The 12236-nt window shown below is 35.4% G+C and overlaps 1 protein-coding gene across 2 annotated transcripts in view; it reads right to left on the bottom strand.

Moving 5' to 3' along the window:
• The window catches only part of ANOS1 (anosmin 1), an 83919-nt gene that overhangs the window by 47672 nt on the left and 24011 nt on the right, over window positions 1-12236 (bottom strand). For both annotated transcript variants that reach the window (XM_087938360.1, XM_087938361.1), the window contains exon 3: window positions 1438-1500. In XM_087938360.1, coding sequence (XP_087794486.1) covers window positions 1438-1500 — 63 coding nt within the window. The remainder of the gene's footprint in view (window positions 1-1437; window positions 1501-12236) is intronic.

The following is a 12236-nucleotide window of genomic DNA, read 5'->3' as shown; positions in this document are numbered from 1 at the left end:
TGGGAGTGTCCTATCAAATTCTGTACCTGTCAATAGGGGTGCCCCCAAGGCAGTGTTCTAGGACCAACTCTCTTCATACTCTACATAAATGACCTCTGTGATCATATCAAGAGCAACTGCGTTCTCTTCGCTGATGATGTAAAGCTGTTCAATACCACAGACAATACCGCTACCCTTCAAAAAGATCTTGACTATGTATCAGAATGGTCAAACAAATGGCAACTTCAAATCTCAATAAATAAATGCTCTGTCTTACATATTGGCAAAAAAAAAAATCAGAAAATAAAATACAGACTGAATAGTCAAGACCTTGTTGATGATCCAAACTCTGTCAAGGATCTTGGAGTACTCATCTCTAATGATCTAAGTGCTAGAGCCCAAAAAGGCATTAAGAGTTGTTAACCTAATCTTACGTAGCTTTTTCTCTGGTAATATTACACTAATAACTAGAGCATACAAAACATTTGCTAGATCAATACTCGAATACAGCTCATCAGTCTGGAATCCACATTACGTATCTGATATTAGCACAGTTGAGAAAGTCCAGAAATATTTCACAAGAAGAGTTCTCCACTCCTCTACTCATTATAAAATACCTTATGCCACCAGACTTGAAATTCTAGAACTAGAAAACCTTGAATTATGCTATCTTTGGTCTGATCTAAGTGTGGTATATAAAATCATACGTTGCAATGTCCTACCTGTCAATGAATACTTCAGCTTCAACCATAACAACACAAGAGCACACAATAGATACAAACTCAAGGTTAACCGCACCAAACTTGATTGCAGGAAATACAACTTCAGCAACAGAGTGATCAATGTCTGGAATACTCTACCTGACTCTGTGGTTTCTTCCCCAAACCCCAAAAACTTTAACCTTAGACTGTCTACTATTGACCTCACCCCTTTCCTAAGAGGTTTGTAGGGGGTGTGCATAAGCGCACCAACATGCCTACCATCCCTGACCTATTCTTTCTTTTATTTTTCTTATATGTACCCATTTCATGTATTCATAACTATGTATATACTTATACCTATTATCTTGTAAGTGATTGACAAATCAAATCAAATAAATAAAAAAATATTGGAATTCAATATAATTCAAATAGAAACACTAGAACATAAACCAGCCAGTGTAAACTTTAAAAGAGTTGATTTTAACAAATTCAGCTAGAGCCTAAGAAAAATTTACTATTTTAGGTTAGAATTCCCAAATTGTGAATCATGACTTGCTAGAAGTCAACAGCAAATCTGAGGAATTGTACATACAAATGTGGATTGCTGCCTAAACTTGCAGCTGGCTTTTTTGCGCAAAGATTCTGACAAGACTACTTACATTTATGCAGACTAAATGGCCTTCAGTCAACTTCTCCTTATAGCATGCATAAAATATACTCAAGTGACTTCTAAAGAGTTTTTTCACAACTAACATACCTCACAAAAATTTTGGCAATGGTTTTTCTTCAGATCCCAGGACTCTTTGCAAGGTTCCAAACACTGAAAAGAATAATTTGAAAACATGTCAGGAAGTAAATAAGATACCTATTTCTTTAATCAAGATAGGAATTTAAAACGCTGTTTTTAAAAGAAACAAGTACTGTATCAATGCAGAAAAATAAACATATAATGTATTCTGAAAGAACAACATAGTTAATTGGGTTCAGCATGGAAAAATGCAATTAAATTAGCATTTTTATATTTCTCATTTATAATAGTATTTATTTCTTTTCCTCATGTTCCATGAATATGATCTTCAACATCTCATCAATGACTTACTCTGTATGATATCAAAAATTTAGAAAGCCTCTTTTTCTGGAATGCCAGTAGATGAGTTGATTTAAAAGATCTATTTATCAATCTTGTTTAAAATGGCTGAGGATCAAGTATTTATCATTCATGATTCTATCATGATTCTATCATGTGTGGTTCCTTGTCCAAAAACCTACTTAGATACAGATAATCAGAGTTGGAAGGGACCTTGTAGGTCATCTAGTCCAACCCTCTCACCCAAGCTGGAGACCCTACACCATTTCTGACAAATGGCAGTCCAATCACTTCTTGAAAGTCTCAACTGATGACGCTCCCACAACTTCTGAGGGCAAGCTGTCCCATTGGTTGATTGTTCTCACTGTCAGAAAGTTTCTCCTTATTTCCAGGTTAAATCCCTCCTTGTTCAGTTTCCATCCATTATTCCTTGTCTGGCCTACATGAGCTTTAGAAAATAGCTTGACCCCTTCCTCCCTGTGGCAGCCCCTCAAATATTGGAAGACTGCTATCATGTCTCCCCTGGTCCTTCTCTTTACTAGACTAGCCAAGCCCAGTTCCTGCAACCGTTCGTTGTATGTTTTAGCCTCCAGTCCCCTAATCATCCTGGTTGCTCTTCTCTGTACTTTTTCTAGAGTTTCAACATCTTTTTTATAAAGTGGTGACCAAAACTGGATGCAGTACTCTAGGTGTGGTCTTACTAAGGCTTTATAGAGTGGTATTGGTACTTCCCTTGATCTTGACTGTATCCCTCTGTTAATGCAATTTAGGATTGCATAAGCTTTTTTGGCGGCTGCTACCCACTGCTGGCTCATATTTAACTGGTTGTCCACTAAGACTCCAAGATCCCTCTCACAGTTACTGCTATTGAGCCTGGTTTCACCCGGTCTATATGTGTACTTTTGGTTTTTCTTGCCTAAGTAAAGTAGGACTTTACTTTTTTCTATATTGAATTTTATTTTATTAGATATGGCCCAGGGTTCTAGTCTGTCAAGAGCCATCTGGATCTTGAGCCTATCTTCTTGGGTGTTAGCTATTCCTGCCAGCTTAGTATCATCTGCAAATTTGGTAAGTTCCCCTTCTATTCCCTCATCTAAGTCGTTAATGAAGATATTGAAGAGTACTGGGCTTAAGACGGAACCTTGTGGCACCCCATTTCTTACTTCCCTCCATGTAGACTTAGACCCATTAAGGACTACTCGTTGAGTACGGTTTGCCAGCCAGTTGCGAATCCATCTAGTGGTGGTGCTATCTATTCCATTTTTTTCTAGCCTACTAAGAAGTAGGTTGTGGTCTATTTTGTCGAATACTTTGCTGAAATCTAAATATATTACGTCCACAATATTTTGCTGGTCTACTAATTTAGTCACTGTGTTGAAGAATGAAATAAGATTGGTTTGGCATGATCTGTTTTTAACAAACCCATGCTGACTGCTAGTTATTACTTTACTTGTTTCTAGATGTTGGCAGATCTGTTTTTTATTATCTTTTCCAGTATCTTCCTGGGTATTGACATTGGGCTGATTGGTCTACAGTTTCCTGGGTCTGTTTTTTTTCCTTTTTTGAAAATGGGAACCACATCAGCTCTTTTCCAGTCCTCTGATAGTTCCCCAGTGCTCCAGTATTTTGTGAAAGATATGGTGCAGTGGTTCTGAGATGACGTCTGCCAGTTCCTTTAAAACTCTGGAATGTAATCCATCAGGCCCTGGTGATTTGTTTTCATCAAGATCAGACAGGTGTTCTCTTACTATTGTTTTGCTTATTTTAACTTTTATTTCTGGTCTGTCTTTTACAGTTATGTTTTTGGTGGGTTGAGCTATAGTTTTTTTTGTGTGAAGACAGAGGCAAAGAATGAGTTAATCAGTTCTGCTTTGTCTCTGTTGCCTGTTACTGCCTTGCCATCTTCTCTCTTTAGTGGACCGACTGTTTCCTTGATTTTTTTTCTTGTTATTTATATGTTGGAAGAAACTTTTTTTATTATCTTTGACTTTTGTTGCAAGTCTTTGTTCGTTCTGAGCCTTTGCTATCCTGACTTCGTCTTTGCAGATTCTGGCTATCTGCTGATATTCTGCCTTAGTTGTATGTCCTTCTTTCCATTTTTTGTACTTGTCCTTTTTTTCTTTCAATTTGCCAAAGAGATCCTTGTGTAGTCATGCTGGTTTCTTCTTGGATTTCTTGTTTTTCTTACTTAAATACTATTAATGGCAAATTGATCAGATTCCTGCCCATTATCTCCTATAACTTTTGATTATGATGACTGCAATCTAACTGATGCCCCTTTTTGAGAAAAGGGGAGCCAGAGGGAACAGGGTAAGTGGCCACATTTCCAAACAATAGAAATGTTCCTATGGGACATTTTAGAATTCTTAAAAATGAATTGCTTGGCTCTACTTCCCATTTATCTTATTATTGGACTCTGTTATTAATTGTAATAGTTTCCCATTTATTTTAAATTTTAAAAAGCTAAAAAGAAGAAGCAAATGAAATGAAACATGTTTCCTGGCTCATGACAACAGACCTTCTGTTGGTGACATTTGTGCCTACAGATTCTATGTTGGGAACCTAGAAGTCACAAACCCAAATCTCCATAGATTTTGACTGTAATAAAACCTTAATCATGCATAACTGCATCTTATGTAATGTCCACAGGAAAGTCTTTCTCCACAAAATATTGAGACTATCATTTAAGCAATCTTTCATGACTTACTCAGGTGTTAAGACTGGTTAAACATGTTGACCATGGGGATAAAAACAATTTATCATGCAAACATAAGGATTAATTAATAGTGCAACCTCATAATCCTCTGTTTTGAATGAACTGTACTTCAAACTGATATGTATAATCTCCAGGTCTAGATTTTTTAAAATCTAAATACTTTTTAAACTCTTGTGTCTGGAACCTTTAACTAGGTGAAATGGTGTTTCATAGGGCAGAAACTTTCCAACCAAGATACCTCAAATTGGCTAACTTATAGAATGTTGAGACCCATGACTCCTAAGGTAATGAACTTCAGTGCCCCTGCTATGCTGTCACAGTCACCCGTGATCACATGATCCTCATTTTCAATATTCCCTGATAGTTTACACAACTGTCTGGGAACTTGAATCATATTCCCTCACTCTTCCCATACCTGGCAGAAACCACTTTCCTACTGTCAGGCGAGGGGAAGGGAAGGAAGGGAAAGAGAAAGAGAAAGGGAAAGGGAAAGTAAGTTTTTCAAGTAAATTTAGCTTATATGGAATTGAGCAAGAAGAAGAAAAATTAAAGGGAGACTTCTTATAGACTCTCATGCATAAGCTAATTAAGGCAATAGAACTGAATATTTTTGCATGGTTCCTACTATACACGATCAGAAACAGGGAAGAGAAAGATTGTCTAACCATTACCAGGCTTCTCTTTTTAGCTTTTCAGTTCTTCCTAGTGATCCATGTTGACAGATTCAGCATTACTAAACAGCAAGCGCTATAGGGCTTTTCACTTTAATTTCACGCTATAATAAGATACAGTGGTTGTTTCACTAAGGGACTGAAAGCTTTTCTTTGTAAGAACTATTTGATGGTCAAGTTAAGTATCACATTCTGGCAATGAGCATCTGTTCTCCAAGGAGAAATGGTAGTAAGAAATGAAAAACACAGAGAAGAAAGATGTGGAAACTTTTCAAAAGTCATCTTCCTCATTAAAGAAATTAGGCCTATTCAGGTCTCTTTAAATCAATGCAAGTAAAGTGCAAATCAAATTAGCTTCTCATTGGTGAGCTGACAGATTATTTAAGGTTTACTATATAATGGGGTCAGCTGTTTATTCTAACCACATTCAGCACTGAACTAGTTACTGTTAATGAATCCTATTGTTACACCATAGAAAAGCAAGTATGGGGATAACATGATTTCCTGCCAAACTTAAATTTCTTTAATTCCTCTAATATGAACAAAACTGTAAAAAAAAAAACTATCTGGGGCTTTTAGAAACAGTCCTTTCTTGTATTGTATTGTACAGAGCCAAATTAACTTTGCACACTCCATTATTACAAAGCCAACACCTATAATTATATAGTGCATGTCCATGAAATAGCAAGTGGTACATCATAGAATGGTTATCACAGGATATTCCAACCACAGTGACTTCTTAACGTGGAAATTTCTGAAAGTGGAAATTTCTGAAGGTGGGAATTTCTGAAAGTGGAAATCCAATAATCACATGCAGAGCTCTGCATTTAGATTGCCAATACTGGCACATATTTAGGTGGAGCTTTTTTGAGACAGTTTACAAACAACTTACCATAATTTTCTTATATATACAGTAATATCTTCAAAAGCCAACCAGCTGTTGTGGAAGATTGGCCTAACTTCCACAAATCACAGGATTTATGTCCATATGATATGGACCACAATAATAAAGGAATTTTTGCCCTTAAAATCATGACTGATCATGTAAAGAATTAGGGTTGCTCATTGCAATAAGGTTGTCATGAATGTTTAGAATATGAAATAAATTTAATTTCTGACACCAGGGGACAAATTATTCCAACAGGATTTTTTTTCCTACTGCCTGTTTTGAGCATGTCCTCTAAAAACATTCATTCCAAAACCCAAAGTATTTTATTTTAAAGATGCATATTGTGTTAAATGGGATGAAGTGAAACTCTATCCATTTGCACAGAAAACTCAGGCAGAGGGCGCAGAATATTCCTTTTTCCACCTTTATTTTGCTGACAGCGTATTCTGATTTTATAATCAGATAATCTGACTTTATTATAGCAATGTATTCAAAACAGAACCCTTATGCTCTAATAAGAATATTTTCACTGTAAATTTAGATATAGAGGTAGATTAGATTAGATATATAGAGACAGATATATAGAGACAGAAACAGATACATGTAGATGTACATATAAATTATATAGATATAGATATGATATAATATATAGATATATAGAGGCTAAAGAGAAATTCACAATTTATTCCTATTTTAATAGTCCAGCATAGCATTAGGTTTATTCTTGGCTATTACTTATTGCTTAATATAACAGGAAAAAGCCAAGGATCTTGATTATAATAACAAATCATGCATGGGTCAGCCTCATTTGCATAGCTAGTCTTGTAGGCAATAACAACTAAATGGGAAAAATAACATTTGCTTGTCTCTGACAAGCAAGAATTCTACGTTATAGTTATATTGAACCCAACAGGACCATAGTACAAAGGAGGAATAATATTTAGCTGCAATGAATTAGAAAATATCTTGGTGTTGTGATAGTAGTAAATTGGATCAACCACATGACCAAACTGATTTTACAACTTTTTTTGGTGATTATAAAGTGAACACCATAGTGGCAAGACAAATACTGGTCCATTAATCTGGTTTAGTTCTGTCCTGACTGCAGAATTTTAGCCAGGAATCTTGTAGTCTACCTGAAAATGCCAGAGATTAAATTGTGATCTTTTTTACACACAAATACAGAAACAAATCTTTGCTTTTAATTGACTGGCTCAGCAATGTTAGAGACAGGGTCTATTATAGTTATTGCATTCAGTTTATCGGTCCACTCAAAGCAGTTACAAGATAAGCTATGTAACAGCTGTCTAGTTATTTGCATTAAGACAAAGACAGTTTTTAAAATCTTTGTTGTAGAAGGAAATTGTATTCCAGGCACATTTACAAACAAACCAGTTGATCAGATAATCAATATTTAAGCTCTAATGAAAACTGCATCTAACAACCACTCTATTTGTTTGATATAGTTCCCCATTTATTTGTATAATTGTCATACATTTTACAGCAATGTAGCCAAATTTTTTTAAAAAGTACGTAGGTTGCTCAATTTAAAACTGCTAATTATTTACATAGACTCAAAATTAGTATTCACAGTCTGCATTTCACTAACAAGAAGCTTTCAAGCTGCAATACTTTGTAATTCAAAAAAGACAGTCTGGTCAATAGACTGAGGATGTGAAGCATGTTTTGCACTTAAAAAGTCCAAGACCTGTTGAACACATGAAGTAGTGGCTTTCATGTTCTTTCAGTTAGTGAAAAATAATTACAATGGATGTGCAATCTGTGAGGAATTGATTACTTCTATGACAGCAAATTCATGTATCTTAAATAAGATCACATTTAGCGAAGCTATCTTGAAAACTGAATTATTGTTTTAAATATTGAGTATATAAACTGCACATATTAAGATTTTTTTTCCAGTATGATTTTAGACTTAGAGTTTACTATTTTATCAACTTCTCTGAAAAATAATTTAAACAATTGAAAAAGGTAGTTTCCAAAGCAGGATAGTATTTATTATGCCATTACACAGAGATTATCTTTAGTCATTAAACTAAAGGTGCTACTTTTCATGTATGTCTCTACATATGAAAAGATGGATTGGAATCTCTGGGGCAACCTTTCAGGAGTTGTCATGTGGATGTAATATTTTAAAAGCATGATTGAATTAGCAGAAATTCACTCACATGACTCTGAATCCAAGATCGAGTTTTTATCTCAATAAAAATTATCCCACAGATATTGCCAAAATAGCGAGATAAAGGGAAAGCATTTTAAATCTGAAGAGACTTTTATATATATCATACAGGTAGTGCTTGAGTTACGAATGTAATGGAGCCTGCCAATTACATTTGTAACATGGGGATTTGTTGGAGTGAATCACATAAAATTAACATCAAAACTCCCTGCTTTCGCCCACACATTCATTAATGGAATACACAGGTTATTAAGTGCACATGAGGTATCTCAAGGTGGGAAAGGCCATGGGAGGCCTAGTGATAGAACAAGCCACATGCTTAAAACTACCCAAAGCCTCCCCCAAATGAGATAACTCATGCTCCCCACATTTGCTTTTTCCCATTCCTGCCGTGCTCGGTCACTTACTTGTGAAGATCTAGCAAGCTGTCTCCTCTTCAGCTTTGCTATGCAAAATCACGGCCCCCGGAAGCTTCCAGTTTCCACACAAAACATTTGCAAGCCAACAGGACTCTTTGAGGCACGGAGATTTCGCTCCCTTGAACCATCCCTTCAAATGTTTTGCACAGAGACTGGAAGCTTCTGGGGGCCATGATCTCACGATCTGAAGTCCCATAAGATCATAATCCCCAGAAGCTTCCAGTCTCCATGCAAAACATTTGCAAGCCGATCATATGCTGGAAATGAAATCATCCCATTCTCAAAGAAACCAAGAGGAGAGAGATATTTGCAAAGTGAATGAGTTTGGTGTGGCAGGATGGGAGGGGGGAAGCAATTGTGGCGACCTGGCTTGTGGAGGGGAGAATAGGCAGGATGAATGTTGCAGTGCTTCCGCAGTTGTTCATAAGGGTGAATGACTGCTGTCGTGCTGCAACATTCGTAATTCAGGACTGTGTCATTAATATTTGAAGGGCTTATTGTGTAAATTCGAATAGTGACTAGGTGAACTGTCATAACATGAGGATTACCTGTATAAGAAAAGAATATTTGGCAGCTAAGATATATAGCATCTCAATACAAAATGTTTCTGTATAGGTTCTTGTTCCATGCTTCTCCAAAAATACAGTCTAAGCATATTGAAAACCTTAAGGCAAATATTTCCTCTTGAAAGGTGAGTTATTGGGAGTTGGGCAGCATGCAAATTTAATAAATTATTATTATGACAACATTTTATTGTATGCCCCTCTTGTTTTAAAAACCACAAACTAGACCAGTAGAATGGATCATATTTCATATTCCCAAAGATACATTTACATTTATAAACACATACATTTGATTCCTTATTTCTTATTTCACTGCCAAGCTAATAAAAAATTTAAAGAGTTCTTATATTGTTTCATAAAATTTTGGTTAAAGGAATTGTTTTATCATGTTCAGCATATCTGTAATAGTTCAAAATGATAGCTCTCTATAGTAACCAAAGCTGAAGAATTAAAGTGTTTATTGAACACTTATCAACTGATTACTCTCAGGTCATTTATTAAAACAGTCACTTCCACATACTCAACCCACTAATTGCAAAAATTATCACACTAATTTTATGATGACTATATATTAACTCTTGAAAACCCAAGGTAACTCTTGTCCATTTAACCAGTCATTTCCAGTGCAAAGAGAGAAAAATAAAGATTAATGAAATACTATCGTGTTAAGATATGCAGGGCAGGGCAGGGAAACTAAGTTCACATGGCTCTAAAGACTTTTGAAGGAAGGATAATGCAGAAAGAAAAAGGTGATCCCGCAAAGAAAGTCAAACCAAAGTAGACCTGAAAAACTCCAAGACCCATCAAACCATCACATGGGGTTGAATTCCAGAAATATTTCTACTGGGTAACCTATAAATTCTGTTCATGACCCTTCACAAACTCACCAATTTACTTGTAATGTAAATTAGGTTAGACATGCAAACTCTACCCTTTAGATATTTTCACATGAAATATGAAATACTGGAACTTGCATTGGGATCCTGTGCATCACTGTGGTTATGAATGAATGCCTATGCGGGTAGAATGACCAGGTAATTGCTACTTAATCTACTACTCAGAAGATAAGTGTCTCTTTTACAAGATATCAGAAAGGAAAATAATCTATAAAATAAAACATATGGCTAAACAACTGGTACATGATATAGAAAAATCTTGCACAAAAAGGTTCATTTTCTCTAGATAAATTACTTTTGGGATCACCATAACAAAGCGGCATAATCAATTAGCATATACATTTTTCTTCCATATAATCAAGACACATTATAGTCAAGACACAAGCTTTAAGTCTTGAAGGATATGAATGTTAAATTTCTAGAATGTATCCCAAGTGGCGCCCTTTGACTTTACAAATGAACAGGGAAATATTATATATTGTGTAATTTTGTTTTACTTGAAAGTAATCTATTTTAAACGATACTTTAAGGATAAATTGGGATGCACTGCCAATTAATATACCAGGTTCTACAGATTCTTTAGGAATTCCTTTCAACTAATTGAGTAACAAGTACAGAGTAGAGGGAAGGGCAACAAAGATGATTAGGGGACTGAAGGCTAAAATGTATAAAGAATGGTTGCACAAATTGAGAATGTCTAGTTTAATGAAAAGAAAAACTAGGGGCAATATGATAACAATGTTCCAATATCTAAGGGACTGCTACAAAGAAGAGAGAATCAAACTAATGACAAATCAAATGACAATCAAGAAAACATTAGCTACCTTTTTTTTTTCAAAACCATAACTATTCTCCAAAGCAATTGAAGGCAGGACAAGAAGCAACGGATGAAAATGAATCAAGGAATGAACCAACCTAAAAACTAAGGAGAAATTCCCCAACAGTTAGAACAATTAATCAGTGAAATGACTTGCCTCCAGAAGTTCTGGTACTCCAACACTGGAGGTTTTAAAGAAGAGATTGGACAACTATTTGTCTGAAAAGGTATAGGGTTTCCTGCCTGAGCAGGCAATCGGACTAAAAGACCTCCAAGGTACCTTCCAACTCTTGTTATTCTGTTATTAATGATTCATACATTAAATATAGTTAAATTTAAAAATAAAATTAAGCACTAAACCTCTCCCACTGTAGGGCTTAAAATGCTGGATAAGTTGTTTGAAAGGTAGCTAGAGAAAAATGATAAAGTACAAGAAGGAAAGGCAAGAAAGAAGGAACAGGCAAATTTAGGGTTGATAGTAGAAATAATAAAAGGAGGCAACAAAATCTGAAAAGAAAACCCAAAGGAAAATTAAAAGGGAGACAGAACATTAAAATCATGTAGATTTCCCTATTTGCAGAGAGTGATTTCATTCATATAGTCTACACATGTCAAAAGATAAAAAAAATGGAGACATGGGGTGGGGAGAGACTTGACCCTTCCTTCATGAATTACCTAATCCTTTTGAAGAGCAATTATACATCTTTTTCTCCATCCAATTGTTTTGATATATCCTCCAACTGGTACTGGTATATTGCCAACTGTTTCTTGGTCCTTTCAGCAACTTGTGTCTTGCTGCAAGATTTCACTTTCCCTCAACAAATGAAGTTTGTGGGTGAGGATTGACAAAGTACCAACGAACAGAGATGCAAGGATTACCTCTTCAATTGCACATTTTCTTCCTTCCACCCCACAACACTTGTGCTTAATGACAAGAAACAAAACTTTAAATAGCTACAGAGGGTTTCTTTGTAAACTTCAGTGAGGGGACTGAAAGACATGGGTTGGAGAGAGTAAGCTATAGTGCTGAGGCTAATAGAATTTTAGATCACTTCAAAAAGGCTACAAAAAGGCCACTAAGACTAATACAATATCTTTGTTACATCAATATATTTCAAATATAAAAAGCAGAAAGTAAATGAATACTGAATCCCAAGAAAAGACAATCAAGAAAACATTAGCTATCTTTTTTTCTTTTCAAAACCATAAATATTTAGAAAATTTATTCATTGCAAGTTAACATTTCTCATAGTAAATACAAAAACCTTAATGTAACAGACATACAATAAGTTTGCTTTTGC

The sequence above is a fragment of the Pseudonaja textilis genome, chromosome 8 (genome assembly GCF_049901715.1).
Source record: "Pseudonaja textilis isolate UNSWEBS1 chromosome 8, rPseTex1.2, whole genome shotgun sequence".
NCBI lineage: Eukaryota > Metazoa > Chordata > Lepidosauria > Squamata > Elapidae > Pseudonaja > Pseudonaja textilis.
Note: the sequence above shows the minus strand (reverse complement) of the source record. Positions and strands in the feature narration are given on the sequence as shown.